The following is an 18028-nucleotide window of genomic DNA, read 5'->3' as shown; positions in this document are numbered from 1 at the left end:
GTGTGTGTGTGTGTGTGTGTGTGTGTGTGTGTGTGTGTGTGTGTGTGCGTGCGCTGCCGATACGGAATTTCTGAAAGTAGGAATGTCAACTGGAAACAAGTACCTCCCGTAACTTTACCGTTTAGTGACAAACCATAAATTTAGAGGAAACGTTGGAGTTCTTTGCATCAGCGTTTCCACAGTGCTGATTAAGAAGACACGAACATAAATCCTCCTCCAGAGCAAACTTTCCAGTGAGAACTCGCTCGTCTGTTTGCAGCAGTCTTGTTAATATTCAGATGTCTTTTTTTTTTTGCTGCAGTGCATTCCATGTAAAAAAGGCCAGCGGGAGTTCCCCTGTTCCATCCTTTTGTTCCCCCTCCTCGCATGAGTCCCGCCATAAGCTGCTCGAGGAGTTTGTGACCGTCGCTGCCAAGCTGAGAACGTCTGGGGCCACTTGTGGCGACTTATTCGGCCGCCTGTATTCCCAGACACTCGCTAAAGTTGGCACTTGGCTGACAGGTCGTGACGGACAAGAGGACGATGTGTGGAAGGAAGCCCGGGTGGTAAAACAATAAAACAGGACGGCAGCAGACACAGTCGGCTAAATCACCTCCTCGGACTTTTCTATCATGATAATGAGCCCGTGGCTCATTATCACTTTAGCCATACCATGAGCAGGATGTCGTGCTGATGTGGTGCAGATTACTCTTCAACATGAAGTTGGACTGACACCTGCTAGACGTTTCGGGTATGAAGCTGCCAACAAGGTGGCAGTGATGTCAACCGAGGGTCCAAGCACTGAAGCTGATGCTGCTTTTAATGTACGGTTCATGTCCCGTGGCTCGTCTGTCATCACACTTTAATGTGCCGCAGAGATCCCTCTTCTCAATGAGTCCTCTGCCTAGGCAAGCGTACCGTAAGTGTTCCAGGTGTCAAACGAAATCACCAGCGAAGCGGGAGGGAGATGTGTGATCGTCTCACCTATTAAGGTCAAACTCTTAGGATCAATTTACATGACAAATGTGGGTTATTGGCATTGGGTGCTGCGCTGCGGGTTGTAATTTGCCCCCAAAGGGATGAACCTCGTAGTATTTTATATGCAGTCATTGAACGGCTAATGTGTCGTGAGATTGTGGTGGAAGTGGAACGATGTAGAAGAAGAGATAAGATAAGAAGTGAGGCGCAGAGGACAGTGCTGACCTGACAGCTGAAGGAGGTGACCTTCATCTTATCCTCTTTGGTCGTTAATGTGACGGAGGATGTGCTTTACATTTAAAGACGTACTGTTAGTGTGGCCTCGTTGTATTCAGCAGGGTTGTGTGATCGTATTAAATGCCGGGTAAACATTGTGAATGTACCAGGAGAGAGTATGTTGCCAGTGTGTGGTCTGTTTGTGAGTGCACTGCAGATAAAACCAAGCACAGTGCTATCAGCCTCACTGTAAATAGGTAAGTGAAGCGATCAGGCAAACAAGTACTTTATTTCTGTCTTCCAGAGTGCAGCAATGGAGGAGACTGTCATCTGGGAACAGCACACAGTAACACTACACAGGGTAGGTATCTGTTCTCCTCCCTCTGATGCTCTTTACATGTGTCTTGTGTTGAGACTCGTCCTGGTCCAGATATCTCTCTCCCCTTCCTGCTTCTGCTATCTTTGCTTCCATCCCCCATCCCTGCATTTTCACTTCCCTCCTATTTCCAGGATTACATCATGTGGGAAGTGTGCTTACTGTGTACACAGTTGCAGGTGGAACAAACAAAACATCACAGTCGTCACGGTGCTTTTCTTCTGCATAATTCCCTCCCACATGTTTGGCTTGGGAGCCTGAATAACACACTAGAAGTTATGCATGCTTTTGCATTCAAACTACACTGACGATTCTAACTCGCTATAAGTTTATGTGCTTGCTGGCAGTGAAAAACACTGATGATGTGTATGTTTTGTAATAATGTAGATTTGGTTCACTGTCTAATAAAACGGTTGAAGTACATATGTACATACATGCGTATGCTTTTCTTAGTCAGCTCTGTCTATCTGTATCCAGAACTTTACATTATGTCCAGTATTCTGATCTACACAGAAAGCTATGCTAACATCCTAATCTATGTTTCTCTGTCTGCAGGCACCAGGGTTTGGCTTCGGGATAGCCATATCAGGAGGTCGGGATAACCCTCATTTTCAGAGTGGCGAGACCTCCATTGTCATCTCGGATGTGCTGAAAGGAGGCCCAGCAGAAGGCCTACTGCAGTAAGATTTCGTTCTATTATTGGCAGCCCGGTCAAATTGCAAGTTATTAGTATTAAATGACCCTTCCGGCTACAGAGAGACTCCAGCATGTCTCATATCTCTGTGTCCACTCTCTAGGGAAAATGACCGAGTCGTTATGGTCAATGCTGTCTCCATGGACAATGTGGAGCACGCATACGCCGTCCAGCAGCTTCGTAAAAGTGGGAAAATTGCCAAAATTGTGAGTCAACAGCCCATTGTGAATTCCTTTCCTAAACTTTGGGGAAAACTTACGTCAGTCATGACAAAATGTTGATACATTTTTATCAAATTGTATGTCATCTAGACATTTCTTTCACAACGGACTAGTAGGAGAAATGTACATAAATGATTCGTCTTACTGTAACTGATCTCATATCGTATTTCCTTTCCTCAGACAATCAGGCGGAAGAGAAAGGTGCACGTCCCCATGGGCCGCCTCGGGGAGAGGGAAACTATGTCGGAGCACGACGAGGAGGAGGACGACAGTTACGATGAAGAGATATACGAGACGCGGAGCGGACGCAGCGGCGCTTACAGCGGTGTGGGCGGGGCCATGGGCAGGCGCAGTGGGCGGAGCAGCGGGCGACGGGACAGGGAGCGTGAACGCAGCGGCTCGCGGGAGAGGAGTCTCTCCCCTCGCTCAGACCGCCGCTCGCACAACCTGCCCCCGCGACCCGCAAAAGTCACACTTGTCAAATCTCGCAAAAATGAAGGTGAGGCTCACAAAGTCGGGGATGAAAAGACGGAAGGGCTCTAAGAAGGTTCTCTGAGGTAATCCAGGAAATCACCTGCCATTTTATTTTTCCAACTATTAGCCACTGACAGCCAGACTTTAAGGAGAGAATAAGACCTCCAAATCAGCATTGGTCAACTGCCAGAGCAAACAAAACTTGCCAGCCGCAGCAAAATCCAAGTTTACTCAAGTAAAGAGCAATTAATCTTCTTTAATCAGTACTGTTAATCCCAGTGGGAGCAGCGGCTTGACAGCAAAGTGTGGTCAGTGCGGCGTGGCCACGTGAGCTCTGTGCTAACATGGTCTTTGTTGCTGTCGTTCACTTTGTAAGCAGAATATGGCCTGCGCCTGGCCAGCCACATCTTTGTCAAGGACATTTCCCCCGAGAGCCTGGCAGCCAGAGACGGCAACATCCAGGAAGGAGATGTTGTTCTGAAGGTGAGGCATACGACTTCAAGAAGCCTGGTGAACATTTAATATGTATACATCATGAAATATTAAAACGTCAACGAGACAATTGAAAATGACATTATATTATTATTTATTTTTCCTCTTTTTGTGCTGATGGAGAGAAGAATTAATATCGTGCTGAAATGTACGAGTCCTCACTGCTGTACTAATCTATTTTTTTCTATCCATCTAAAGTTGCATAACAGCACTTGCAGCTTTATCGCCTTGATGTTACTCAATTCGTTGACATTTTGAAAGAGATGAAAGTATAAAATAGCTCTTTGTGCATGACGGGTGCTTTTTGAACTGTAGCTGTTCTGAATCAATCGCTTCTCACATTTTACTCTGTTTGAATGTTAGCACATAAGGAAGGAAAGGTTAAGCAAATGATCAAAGGAAATAATTGTCAAAGGGATGTGCTAGTTGATACTGCACAGCCCAATCTTAAGCTTACAAATTGATTTGACCCTAACAAACATCAGTTTTGCACTTAATTTGCACGTGATATTGTGCCTTTAGGACTATGCATTTATAGCCTAAACTTAGCTTTTCATATGACTATTTTCTTGCAATAAAATGTGAAACAAAGACTTCATTATTTAATTTTTCTTTTTTTAAATTTAACTACTGTTCTTTGTCATGTCATGGCTAATAGCTTCTCTCTCTGCTTTTCTATAGATCAACGGCACAGTGACAGAAAACCTCTCCTTGATAGACGCCAAGAAGCTGATAGAAAGGTCAAAGGGCAAGCTAAAAATGGTCGTGCAGAGGGACGACAGGGCGACCCTGCTGAACATCCCTGACCTCGATGACAGCCTTGCTTCAGCCAACGCCTCCGACAGAGACGGTGAGAGCGGTGTTAAGCGTTGGATTCGGCTGAACTGGGGCGCAGCTGAAAAGCCAGACTTGTCCGTGTGCGTTTCAGACCGCCGTGGCTGAACAGTGGCTTTTGTTTGATCAGACATTTCAGATATCCATTCTCTGGCATCCGACCATTCCAATCGATCGCATGACAGACATCGTAGCAGCCGCTCCCGCTCTCCAGACAGAAGATCTGAACCCTCAGACCACTCCAGAAACTCACCCCCACAAATCAGCAATGGCAGGTAAAGAGCATCCCTCCACGCCTTAACATTTTAAAGTTTAAATTAAACAGTGTATAACTAGTGTATAACTAGTTATACACTGGTGTATAACTAGTAGCCTGACATTTTCATATAGGTTCAATTTTGCTACTTTATTTCTGCTGCTTTCTCTCTCCGGTTGATATAAAACTTTAGTTTAATCCAGGACCAACAGTAATTAAGATTTCAATTTAATGAATAGAAAATGAACGTCTCAGTACAGGACACAATATTCGACTCCTGACTGAAATAGCACAGCAGTGACTTCTTGCCACTAAATGTTACAAATATCAACAAAACTAGATTATTACAGTTCACAGCCACTATAATGGTTCCTTTTTAATGTGATTGAAGGGGAATTGTTTTTCATATTAATAATGTAGATCTGAAACAATTCATCAACAGAAATATAATTACAATCTATTTTGATTATCGACTAATAGTTTGAGTATTTTTTCCGCTTGTTATTGTCTTAATTGGATCGTAAATTGATTATTTAGAGGCTTTTTTGTTGTTTTTAGGTTTGGTAATACAAGTAATTTGATGACATCACCAGAGGATTTTAGAACAAGTGTGATGGGCACTGTTAATTCAATTAATTAAGAAAATAATAAGCTTATTAATCAATACTCAAAACAATAATTAGTTTCAGCCCTTTATTAATATTTAAAACGTTCTGATGTAACTGATCTTGTTGTAATGAACTTCTATCTGTCAATGTTTATTGAAACAGACGTGTTTCGGGTTTTTGTTTTTTTTGGCTATAAAGGACTTTCGATTTTATGTTTGAGTTAATACCAGCCACCAACCCATTCAGCACTTCTGTGACTGTAACCTTGTTTGAAAGTACCTCATTAGTTCTTCATTTCAACTCAATAGAGCACCGGAGTTGTTCCCCTTTCACGCTGCTTATTGACCCGAGGAAAATAAAAGTCAACTCTTAAGCTGCAAAAGAGACAATCTTAGTCAATTAGGGTCAAAACTCTGCTCTACTTTGTGTATAAGTTCAGTGCTCAACCTATATCACTGTGTCTGGAATGTAACGTCCTCTGCCATTTGGAACAGAGCATTTTTGATACATCAGTTTCAAAAACGCTAATTTATTTACTATGGGAACTTAAAAAGTCTTTAAGAGACACAGAAAATCGTCACTAGCAAATAGCAACGATGCTTATACGTACAGTCTCACCAACACTCACTTAACAGGATTTCTCTGCCCTTTATTCCCTTAATACGACTCAACAGCTGGAGAATACCGTAAGTGTGTCACCTGTATGCAGTACGAGTAGTTACCAATAGTAGTGCTAGTAAATCCTGAATAGATCTACTTTAATGTAGATTAATAGATGACCCTAAACTCTCACAAAGCGCTGATTCTCCTGCAACAAATTCATTCTTTCTCCATTGCAAAGATGACTAACAGCAAATTATTACTCGGAGGAAGATTGCTGTCGTGATGTTATATAACATCAATTATTCAGTGAGGCGTCTTATTTTGACTCGAGATGATTGAGTCACATGATCCTCCTGTCTCTTCAATGTTTTTGTGGGCAAACCGCAAGTTTGGCAGGAGGACAATATGGCTCCAACAATGGAGGAACAAAATGCTGTCGCCCACCATCAGTGTCAACTGTCTCCCCTTTAGCTGCTGAGCTTCACTGAGATCTTTCTTTATACCGGTGGATGTCTGATATGATTTGTTTATTTTGGTTTAATAGATTGTGTTTTGTGTGCAATATTCTCAATGTGTTGCATTAGTTTATTGATGACCCATCTGGGCTACTGGAGCACAAGTCATTTACGTATTTCACTTAGCAGGAAGGAGATGCTGGGACAGGATGTTACTGTTTATCTGAACCTGGATCTGTAACCTGTGACCCTTTCTCTCAGTTCAGAAAATTGGCAGTTTAAAAGGAGGGCCTCCTCCTGGATGGATTAAAACAGAGCTTTGTTCCTCTCCAGCCAGTTCAAACAGGGTCCTGCATGCTACTCGGTCACTCAGCCTGTTAATGCAGCAGTATTGTGCCAGTAAAGCTGTGCCAATGAGCAGCCATGTGACCAGGAGTTTGGCGACGGAATCATAAAGCCTCCTTTGCATTTGAAACGCAGGGTATTTATTTCATCATTTACTGACTCGTGATTGACCAGGGTCACTGTGTATCAGTTAAGACGGCCTAAGTCTTTTAAAACAGGCATTGAAGTCAAACCGTTGCTGGTCTGCAGCCAGTGTCACACTGTGAAATTCACCTGGAGGAAAGAATCCACTCTGACACCTTAGATCAGCTGCTCTAAAAATAGAGCGCAAAAAAAAGTAAAAAGACAAAGTAGTGACCTTCAAGACTAGGATGCAGCCTCAGACTCCGAGCCGTTCTCTTCACCCGTGTTTCCTTTTCTCAGCCAGTGCGTGCCCACTGCAGTCAGGACAAAAGTTGTGTTGAGTCGTATACGGCCTTGGTATTGTTGCGTGTACTCAAGATGTAGCCTTAAAGCTCTCCTGTTACCTCCGAGCTCTACATCTCCAGAATACACTATTTATAATCTCACGCATTCCTTCGCTCAAGACAAAGTATTTTTGTCTGCAGTCACAGAAGTCGTGATGACGAACGGATCTCAAAGCCGTCTTCAACTCCCGTGAAGCTACCGGAGGAGGTTCCCCTGCCAAAACCGAAGGAGTCGGCTATTGCTAGAGAGGAGAAACAGCTCCCACCACTCCCAGGTCAGTAATAACACAGCCATTAAACCTGAATATTGTGTGTACATGTCAGACAAGTGATTTGTAAATCAGAAGTTATCGGATAGACATGTCAGTACACCCATTATTTGTGTCTTGTACCTGTCAGCAAATACGACATGTGGGTTTCCCCGTCCATCATAAGCAGTCATTTAATTGTTTTATTAAATGATTTCATGATCGTAAAATGAAGTCTTCTTTGAACCAGCCATTTTTGACCTTTTTTAGGAGCATAACTACCGAAAGAAAAAAAAAAAAAAAGTTAGATCCAGACGCCTGCTGAGCCTGGCTGAGTTCGCCTGAAGCCAAATGAAAATAGACCGTATGAGTTGATCGAGTCTGACGTTCCTCCCCAGCCTGCAGCGCTCTGCTGCCTTTATGTTTGACCTCCCTGCTAAGGACGCTATGTGCCTTGAGTGTGTGTGTGTGTGTGTGTGTGTGTGTGTGTGTGTGTGTGTGTGATGACACTTTGACAGTGTGTGGTTTTGAACAGTTGTGTTTTCAATTACTGTAATTGTACTTAGTTTAACACGTGTATCTGCGGTGTTGTGAAGTTGTGAATGTGTTTGAGGGAGTATTTCTTTGTTTTTAAACCTGTTCAGCGTGTGTCTGCATTAATAACCTGAGGCTGTGTTTTGGTTCAGAGCCCAAGCCGGTGTATGCTCAGCCTGGACAGCCAGATGTAGACCTGCCAGTCAGTCCCTCTGATGCCCCGGTGCCAAGTGCTGCCCATGACGATGGCATCCTACGGTAATAATAACGGCGAACAAATTCACACCATCAAATATTAATGGCTTATTAAAATCTACAAAACAAAAAGTGAGTGCCTCACTCCATAAATCTCAGTTCACTTTTATAACAAGTGATGGCAAGAGTGAGGAGCTTTTTTAATTTTATATAACAACAGCACATCTTGAAGTAGCAATTGACAGTTTTCAAAATGTTATCTGTACGAAGCATTTCGGCTGCAACAAGGCAAAGATTTAAAAATGTTCTGAACACACTGGATTGTTCTGTGGGAGACAGTTTACTGTGGTTATTTTTCTCTTTATCGACATTATTGAAATATATTCAAATGTTCTCCATCACTGCGCCTTTCTCTTTCTCCAGAACAATTGCACGTCTTTGCTTTTATAAGCTCGGTAAAGAGACGACGGTCTCGGCAAAAAGAGAAAACCTGGCTTACATCCAAGAGTCACTCAACTATTCATAAATTGCAGTTTTCTCTGCAAAGACAGAAATGCCATCAAATGGTGTCATGTCAAAGAAAATCATCCTAACAATAGTCTTCCCCATCCTCAGGCCAAGCATGAAGCTGGTGAAGTTCAGGAAAGGGGAGAGCGTGGGGCTGCGGCTGGCCGGGGGGAATGACGTGGGCATCTTTGTAGCCGGAGTGCTTGAGGACAGCCCAGCTTCCAAGGAGGGCCTGGAGGAGGGCGACCAAATTCTCAGGGTGAGATGCTTTTACTTTTTAACACAGCGAGTGTGTAACCTGACAGCTACAACCAAGTGGTTCTTGTCTAACTTAAGAGGTGTTGAAAAAACTGCAAAAAGTTCCATGTCCAGAACTTAGAGCTGTTATTCTTCGTCACAAAGGATTGTTTTTTTCTTCTCCTTGTCTTAACAATGGGTACCTGATGGCATCTGTAAACAGACATGTTTTATGGGGTATGCGTCCTCAAGCTTTTCCCTTTTTATATTCATGGTTTTACACACTAGCTGCTCCAAAATGCTTGTACCTCCATGCTGGTCTCTTAGCAATGGCCCAGAGGGAGCACACACAAAAAAAATGCTGTTTCCTCTCGCTGTGTTTGTCCCGTTTCCTCAAAGCCATATATCTCCCCGTTTGTACCTCCTCCTGCTTTCTTTAAGTATAAAGAGGAATGGCTTGAGTTCTTATAGTGCAGTAAAATCTTCAGACAGACAATACTGAGAACAGCAAGAGCGATGTAATCCTTTCTATACAAACAGAGATTTACACCTCCCCTCACGCACACTTTGAACAATGAAGCTTACTTCTTAACTCAAACTTTAAAGTACTCGACAACAGCGGTAAGCATAAATTAGTAATCTCTGTGTTCCCAAATTGCAGGTAAACAATGTAGATTTTGCGAACATAATCCGAGAGGAGGCGGTGCTGTTCCTCCTAGACCTTCCGAAGGGTGAAGAGGTCACCATTCTGGCCCAGAAGAAGAAAGATGGTAAGTGAAGTGAGTAAGGAGATGAAATGAGAGATTAAGTTCTGTTGATCACATTAGCCCAATGTTTCTGACTCGCTGTCTCCTGCTCAGTGTATCGGCGGATTGTGGAGTCGGACGTCGGCGACTCCTTCTACATCCGGACACACTTTGAGTACGAGAAGGAATCTCCGTATGGGTTGAGCTTCAACAAGGGGGAGGTGTTCCGTGTGGTGGACACCCTCTACAACGGGAAGCTGGGCTCCTGGCTGGCCATTCGCATCGGCAAGAATCACCAAGAGGTGGAGAGGGGCATCATCCCCAACAAAAACAGGTGACCTGAGAGACATGTTATGGGTTTAATGATTAACTTTATTTATAGAGCACCACAAGAGATGCTAAGATATAAAAGTTACATAAAAACCAGACCATTAAGAATAATAAAAAGGATAGAGTATATAACAATGACATTATAAGCCAAATTTAGCTGCGGGTTAAAAAGGTTCATGTGTCTGCTCAAAGAGTGACATGCTTGATAAATGTTTGCAACAACAGTTCTCTTATTAATATTACATTTGTAATGATTATCATTGACATGTAGCGTCCTGAGGCATTGGCAGTGTTTAGGTTAGCGGTGCCAGATTTCTGACACACCCATTAGCTTGTGTTACATTAAGAACCGTCTCTGTCTTTCTGTCATTCGTTAACAGAGCAGAGCAGCTGTCCAGCGTGCAATACACTCTCCCCAAGACGGCGGGTGGCGACAGGGCTGACTTCTGGAGGTTTCGTGGTCTTCGGAGCTCAAAGAGGAACCTGAGGAAGAGCAGAGAGGATCTCTCTTCTCAGCCAGTCCAGACAAAGTTCCCGGCTTATGAAAGAGTTGTACTGAGAGAGGGTGAGGACTCTGACAGTGTCTGCTAGCCTACAGCCTACATTTCTGAGTCTTTATATATTTTTTTGTATTTCTGTGCAGCTGGTTTCCTGAGACCTGTGGTGATATTTGGGCCGATCGCTGATACTGCTCGAGAAAAACTCTCCAGAGAAGAGCCAGATCTTTTTGAGCTTGCAAGTATGTTTGTCTACATTTTACTGCACATATATTGTAGAAAACATCAACTGACAGTAAGCTTATTAGTGTTCAAGATTTATTTCTCTTCATGAATCCCTTTTAATCTCTTTTCCAGAGAGTGAACCGAGAGATGCAGGAACAGACCAGCGTAGTTCAGGAATCATTCGTCTTCACACCATCAAGCAGATCATTGACAGAGTGAGTAGGCCTCCTTGTATCGTATAAACAGCGTTGTAGGTTCGTAGAGTATTTCCTAACAGATATATTTTTCCTCTTTCCTGCCCTTATCTCATGAAGGACAAACATGCTGTCCTGGACATCACCCCGAACGCTGTGGACAGGCTGAACTATGCTCAGTGGTACCCGATTGTAGTCTTCCTAAATCCTGATACTAAGCAGGGTGTGAAGAACATGAGGACCAGACTGTGTCCAGAGTCCAGGAAGAGCGCCAGGAAGCTCTATGAGAGAGCCATCAAACTGAGGAAGAATAATCACCACCTGTTCACCAGTGAGTGTGCAGAGTGTATCCTGTCTCTTTTCACATGTTTTATTCTTCTTGAAGTGATAGTGACCAAAAACAAAATACCCTCTTTCAGCCACCATCAACTTGAACAATATGAATGATGGCTGGTACGGAGCTCTGAAAGAAACAATCCAGCAGCAGCAGAACCAGTTGGTGTGGGTGTCAGAGGGCAAGGTGAGAGACTGTTGCGTCATTCCTTGTTCCTCAACAATATTGTTGGGTTTCCTGTTCGTCTCACTATCGTTTCTCTGCTCAGGCGGATGGCACTACAGAGGATGACCTGGACATCCACGACGACCGTCTGTCCTACCTGTCTGCGCCAGGAAGTGAATACTCCATGTACAGCACGGACAGCCGCCACACCTCTGACTACGAGGACACGGACACGGAGGGCGGAGCGTACACAGACCAGGAGCTGGACGAGACACTGAACGACGAAGTGGGTCTGCCCACGGAGCCCGCCATCACCCGCTCATCCGAGCCTGTGCGAGAAGACCCGCCTGTAATTCAGGACACCCCTGGTTATCCTGGATACCAGCACCCTGTGCAGCCCGACCCAGCCAGTCGCATAGACCCTGCTGGGTTCAAGATGGCCGCTCCGCAACAGGTAACATTTATATCTAGCTTTGCAGGCTGCACCCGGCCGTCAGAGATGGATGATGGCTAAAAGTACTGGCGAGCTGAGGAATAGCTCCTTTGTGTTCAGTGTTGTGTCCTGACCGTTGTTAAGATTTAATGCCCATTGCTAAGTAATAAACCTGTTCTAGAAGCTACTGGTATGTTATCTATTCTAACCACATGCTCTGGCTGGTGTAAAACTGATTCAGTGTAAGGAAGAAGCTCGTGGTGTTGGGGTGAGCTGTGCTTTGTGTGCCCTTGGCAGGCTGTGTTATAAATGTCTCTTAACAATACTTCACAGCGAGATGAGGCTGCTCTGCCCATGCCCTCGTTGCCTCCGCCGGCGGTAGCGCCCCCTGCTGTTGAGCAGCCTGTACAGCTTGAGGGTGTGCACCTAGAGGAGCCGCCTGCTGCAGCCGCAGCTCCTCAGGCGGACTCACTTAGCAGCCCCAGCCCTGCCCCTGAGCTTATTCAGCCCCCATCACCACATGAACCCCACCCATCTGGACCGCCTGGTCCAGAACCAAAGGTACCCGCTGTTTCTCCAGCCACTCGGACCGGGCCTGGGCCACAGCCTGCTGTTTTAACTGCCTGTCTTCTCGCACATGCTTTCCACTCGCTCTCTGCATGACACGCCCACACTGTGTGCCTCACTGAGCCCACTGTGTGCTTCTGGCTCCCAGAGAAAATGTGCGACAGACTAGTCCACATGCACCACAGTGGGCTGGGAGACCAGGAGGACTGGTACATTTGAGTCTTTGACCAGGGGGAAGACATCCACAACCAGCCCGAACTGTTGCCTCTTACTTCCTTTGCATGGCACCTAATGTTTTTTGGGGTTCCTTTCAGCTTTAACTCTCTTCTGTAGATGAACGATAGTAGCACTTACAGTGGCATCACGGTGGTAGATGTGTCGTCTGTTGTAGTGCCAGTAGTTTGACGTTGCATTAGATGCAAACTGAATGTTGGTTGCATGATGAAAGCTAACCTGCAGACAGTACTCTTGGTAATGATTTCCATCAAGCAATATTCCGTATCTAAAAACTTACATCGGCACACTGCATTGTGTCTTCCGTTGAGTAGTTTTGTTCGGAGTAGATGACAACAAATCAACCTTCTTCCATAGGAAGTACTGTAACTGTATTTGCTGTCTACAGGCTACACATCATTTGTTTGAAATGAGGCCTTTCAGAAATGTGCAAATTGCTTGTTAGTTCACTATTTATTAAATGTGTTAATGTGTAAAACCTCATGTCCATATGAATTTTAATCATTCTTGAGAGGCATCTTGTCAAACAGGCATTCAGAACTGTTTTTGAATAATGGACAAAGGTTTGCTTGTGTAGTTGCACTTTGAATTGATTTTTGTTTAATTAAACAGTAGAGGGATTTCTTTCCTAATGATTTGGTTAATTTTATACATGTTAAATTCCTCAAAGTTTCAGTTTATATTCCAGTCATGAATGTAATCTTTTTAATTATTCTCTATGTGGTGTTGGGAAAGCATTTTTCCCCGGCTGCTTTCTGTCCTCCAACATGGTGATTGTTAAAAGCTGAAAGTGACAACGTTGTAATGGATGAATTCATTCAGTGTTGTTTCTTCACAGATGTACAAGAAAGATCTGTACAATATGGAGGACCCTGTGCGAATCAACCATGGCCTGAAGCAGTCTTTGAGCTACTGTCACCAGCCGTTCCAGGACAAACAGCCATACCGCGATTACGACCACCTGCCTTACGGATACGATGGAGGCGGCTTCACCGATCCAAAGCCTCATAACACTGACTCTCACCTGCACTACGACAACCGTGTGCCTCATTACAACGAACAGTGGCCCCCCTATGACCAGCAGACCTCGTCCTCCCAGCCCGCAGGGTACCAGCCGGGCCACCAGCAACCCATGGGCTACAGCCCCCGGTCGCCCTACGACGACGGACCGGGCAGGGACTACAGCCCCACCCAGCCGCGTTACGATGAGGCCCCTCCGGTGGGCTACGACGGCAGACGACGGCACAGTAAACCTGGGCCCATTCGTTACGATGAGCCCCCGCCCCCAGCTGGCTATGACGCCCGCTCCCCCTATGAGGCAGAACCTCACGGCTTCCCCATTAATTCACCCCGATCGCCGGAGCCCCCAAAGCAGTATTACAGTGACTCTGGTCTGAGGCCCACCTACATTCCTGGGCCTGCAAACCGTGGCTTTAAGCAAGGGATGCATGACCCTATGATGAACTCTGAATCCACAATTCCCCCTCCTAAACCAGAGACCCTGCCCTCTCCCGGCGAGCCAGCGATCACTCCAGGCTCCAAACCCCTCCCTCCTCCGCCACGGGAAGGCCTGGACGAGGACCCGGCCATGAAGCCACAGTCGGTGCTCAACAGAGTGAAGATGTTTGAGAACAAACGCTCTGTTTCTATGGACAGGGCTAAAGAAGGAGGAGAATCAGCTCTCAGGGTGAGTTCCTCACAGGGGTGTACAAATTAATGTGAACACCTCGTAACTCTACATTTTAACCCCGAAAATAACTTCATCACCGTTATTGATAAGAAAGAAAGATTCTGTAGTTGGAGAACTATTAAATTGGAAAATTGCAGCCAGGTCACACTCTGAAAGAGGTGGTTCATGTGAGGCTAAATTTCAGATGGCAGCCTTTGTTAGTTATTAAAGGGGTTTAACAATTGGTACTTTGATATGTTAGTATTTCAAAGCAGCACAAGATAACCAAAAATGCCCCACTGAGGCCAAATGACCTTTTCCCAAACTGCAGTCAAAAAACTGCAGAATAGACGCGCTTCAAACTGCAAGCTTGTTTTCGTGAAATGATCGTCTGCTTTGTAATCCTCTGGCCTGTGAGCTGTCAGGCACAGATAGCCATGTGCCTGCAATTCGTTCATGTGAACAAAAATCTGGATCAGATGCAAGAAGCACTAAAGAGACACCTTCGCTTTGCTTTTCAGCCTGCAGATGTTCCTAAACCTGTGATTGCACCTGGCCCAGTCCTCAAAGCCAATTCCCTCAGCAACCTGGAGCAGGAGAAATCCACCTATAGGTATGTAGTCCTCACAGAACCTCAGGCTGCAAAGTAGGTGGGTGAAGGACAACTAGGAGATCCTTGCAAAGGCATCTTGGAAATATATTATAGTTGTTTGAGCTCCACCTAGTGGACACAGGTCACCGTGTAGCAAGCCAGACTCTGTGGTGTGCAAAGACACACAAGGCATCAAAAGAATGTCTTTCTACCAGGACGACCAGTTCTGCATGTTTACGGAGTCATTAGGAATGTCGTGGCTCCCTGCTGTGAAAAGGTCAGCTCCAGTCTCATTGCCGTGCTGAGCTCCTCACCCCGTCTGGGACGTCCAGATTATTTTCAAACATACTTGATCATTTCAAATCACAGTCAGGATGTCTTCCATCAAAACGTTGTCCAGCGGGCGTTAGACCAATCCTACTGTCTTTCCCTGCAGTTTAAATCTCTGCAGCTGTTTTACTCATTTCTTTTTGCTTCCTCTGCAGGGCCCCTGAGCCACAGAAGCCCCATCATAAACCCCTGGATGATGTAATGCGGTCTAACCACTATGACCCAGATGAGGATGAGGAGTACTACAGGAAGCAGTTGTCCTACTTTGATCGCCGCAGCTTCGACAGCAAGGCCATGGGCCAACCCAGTCCTGGCATCAACCGCTTCCACGATCTGCCCAAACCAGCTCAGCTGTCCTACCCGTACAACAGGTATGCACCTCATGCCAGCACTGTTGGCTGATGTGCAAAACACCTCTGCTTTTTAACTCCACCCGCTGCGGAATCATAATTATTTTGTTAACCGTTTTGTTTTGTGTACTGCAGAGTTGAGTCTGTAGAGAAGGTGAGTCCAGTGGAGAAAAGATATGAACCCTTGCCCCAGATCAGCCCCTCATCACAGCGTCCAGCGTCCGCCATCCCACCCAACGCACTGCTCAAGCTCAGCCCCAATGACGGTAAGCGCTCTCTTCAAAAGTGCGAGAGTATAATGGTGTGACAAAGACTGTGTTTAAGTGATTGTATTTTCCTTCAACCATCTCCAGCGAACTCCATACCCGAGCCATTGGGTTCACCCAATCCCAAACCCGAGCTGCCGGCTCTCAGGCCGGCTAGCAGAGACGAACCCACTCCTGGCGGCTACCTGCCCCCGAGGGGCATCCCCGACAAATCCCCAGTCAATGGCACCGAAACGGCAAAGACGCTGGGCGCTCCTGCTCCAACGAGCTATAACCGCTATGTCCCCAAGCCGTACACCAGCTCAGCCCGGCCCTTTGAGCGCAAGTTCGAGAGCCCCAAGTTCAACCACAACCTGCTGCCCAACGACACACAGGTGAAGACGGACCTCCTCAGCAAGCCCAGTGTGGTGAGCAACAGCAGCGGGAAGCCTGCGCTGTCACCACAGCCCCTGGACCATGACAGTGGTCTGGACACCTTCACACGCACTATGGACAACAGGCCCAAATACCAGCACAATAACATCAACGCCATTCCCAAGGCCATCCCTGTAAGGTGAGAAACCCGTACCTTTTCAAGGGTAATTACGGAGCTGCTGAAAGACATAGAGAGACTTGTTTTGTTCACAGGGGGTTTGTTCTTGTGTCCTCTGCTGTGCAACTTTCTCTACCGACACGGTTTTGACTGATGATGCTGACTTTTGCGCTGCGTCCCTCAGCCCCAGCACGCTGGATGATGACGACGAGGACGAAGGCCACACGGTGGTGGCCACCGCCCGGGGGATCTTCAACTGTAACGGAGGGGTCCTGAGCTCCATCGAGACGGGCGTCAGCATCATCATCCCTCAGGGTGCCATCCCCGAGAGCGTGGAGCAGGAGATTTACTTCAAGGTGTGCCGGGACAACAGCATCCTGCCCCCCCTCGACAAGGAGAAAGGTCAGTCCTTCCTTTATGTCTGAATGTCAAGGAACAAACTTTACTACACTCGGAGAAAAGCTACACTTGAAGTAATACAATAACCGCAGTAAACACGGGAGTTTGAGGCTTTTTAGTTTTACTTCAGGGTAGTTTCTGCAGTAGCCTTTATTGGATAATTGTAGATTTGATTCCCACCTTATCTAAGACTTTATACATTTATGACTGACTACAAAAGCAAACAACTCTACATGTTATGAGAAGAAGTATAAACATAAAAGTCTTAAGAAGATAAAACAAAATAAATAGCTGATGTACAGGCAAACCGGTGGTTACACAGTTAGAAATGAGCTCTGACATAAAATAACATCCCAGCAGTATATTTAGAGGATTTCTTTAGATTAACATTCAGCACCGAGGGAGTGTGGTCATTTAATGAATCTGGCAAGTCAGTTAACAGTTAATTATCATTCACCATGAAGGCCTGGCTCCATTTTGCCTCTTGATTGGGTAATAAATAATCCTGTGTGCTGATTAATTCCTGCAGGTTTCATTTGTGGAATTTAAATCTTGTTGTGTGTCCGTGCAGGAGAAACGCTGCTAAGTCCGCTGGTGATGTGTGGCCCGCATGGACTCAAGTTCCTGAAGCCGGTGGAGCTGCGCTTACCTCACTGTGCGTCTATGACCCCTGATGGTTGGTCTTTTGCTCTAAAATCCTCCGACTCCTCGTCGGGTACGCTGTCCTCTGTCCTTTTGGGGTCTTTGGGCTGGCTTTTGTGATTAGAGAGGAGAGATTTTGGTGTCTGACTCATTTAAATCATGTCATCTCTGTTTTCCATATCCCCCTCATTTCTTCTTCATGCCTGTGCTGTTTGGAGATTTGATGTGTTGGCTTAATATGAACTGAGGCTAAGGCTTGCAGACAGTTCTAAGTAAATAAATCACTTCAGCGCCACTAGAGCTGAAACATTTAGTCGATTTATTGGAGTCGAGTCAGTAAACAGAAACCATTTTTACAATTAAGAACAAAAATGCCAAATGTTACATAAGTTCCAGCTACTCAATGGTTGGTTTAGTCTTATCAGACAGTAAACTGAATGTCTGTGGAGTTTAAGTTGCATTTTTTTATAGTAAGAGTACAAAACACGTCAACAACATCTTTTTTCTATTCCACACATTCCTCTTCCTTCTCAAAACCTGGTGCCTACATTTCCCACAATGCAACACAAGTCACCGTAAGCAATCAGTAGCTTAATTAGGATCGGGCCACCAGCCTAATAAACATAAACAAGATTCTTGTGTCATTTACCAACATGTAGATGTTTGCATCTGACCACCTTCATACAGCTTTATATTTCCATGAGAAGCAGCACTGCTGTGTTTTCAGAGAGGCACCTTTGGAACTGGATTATAGCTCATTTGGTGGCATATGAACTCATGTATGAAGTAACTGAGTTAACATGA

General features: G+C 45.4%; 1 protein-coding gene across 8 annotated transcripts in view; it reads left to right on the top strand.

Moving 5' to 3' along the window:
* The window catches only part of tjp1b (tight junction protein 1b), a 51153-nt gene that overhangs the window by 30775 nt on the left and 2350 nt on the right, over positions 1–18028 (top strand). For 2 of the 8 annotated variants that reach the window (XM_031857521.1, XM_031857566.1), the window contains 26 exons: positions 1478–1534; positions 2105–2229; positions 2347–2449; positions 2645–2963; positions 3315–3421; positions 4112–4280; positions 4395–4539; positions 7140–7273; positions 7933–8038; positions 8591–8741; positions 9381–9489; positions 9580–9799; positions 10176–10360; positions 10439–10534; positions 10650–10732; positions 10832–11042; positions 11131–11231; positions 11314–11664; positions 11977–12204; positions 13283–14131; positions 14635–14726; positions 15191–15406; positions 15521–15651; positions 15739–16204; positions 16368–16585; positions 17154–17297. In XM_031857521.1, coding sequence (XP_031713381.1) covers positions 1478–1534; positions 2105–2229; positions 2347–2449; positions 2645–2963; positions 3315–3421; positions 4112–4280; positions 4395–4539; positions 7140–7273; positions 7933–8038; positions 8591–8741; positions 9381–9489; positions 9580–9799; positions 10176–10360; positions 10439–10534; positions 10650–10732; positions 10832–11042; positions 11131–11231; positions 11314–11664; positions 11977–12204; positions 13283–14131; positions 14635–14726; positions 15191–15406; positions 15521–15651; positions 15739–16204; positions 16368–16585; positions 17154–17297 — 5116 coding nt within the window. The remainder of the gene's footprint in view (positions 1–1477; positions 1535–2104; positions 2230–2346; positions 2450–2644; positions 2964–3314; positions 3422–4111; positions 4281–4394; positions 4540–7139; positions 7274–7932; positions 8039–8590; positions 8742–9380; positions 9490–9579; positions 9800–10175; positions 10361–10438; positions 10535–10649; positions 10733–10831; positions 11043–11130; positions 11232–11313; positions 11665–11976; positions 12205–13282; positions 14132–14634; positions 14727–15190; positions 15407–15520; positions 15652–15738; positions 16205–16367; positions 16586–17153; positions 17298–18028) is intronic. The other 6 variants (XM_031857584.1, XM_031857575.1, XM_031857531.1 and 3 more) reach the window with 6 other exon arrangements.

The sequence above is a fragment of the Anarrhichthys ocellatus genome, unplaced genomic scaffold (genome assembly GCF_004355925.1).
Source record: "Anarrhichthys ocellatus isolate YVR2014 unplaced genomic scaffold, GSC_Weel_1.0 scaffold2, whole genome shotgun sequence".
Lineage (NCBI taxonomy): Eukaryota > Metazoa > Chordata > Actinopteri > Perciformes > Anarhichadidae > Anarrhichthys > Anarrhichthys ocellatus.
Note: the sequence above shows the minus strand (reverse complement) of the source record. Positions and strands in the feature narration are given on the sequence as shown.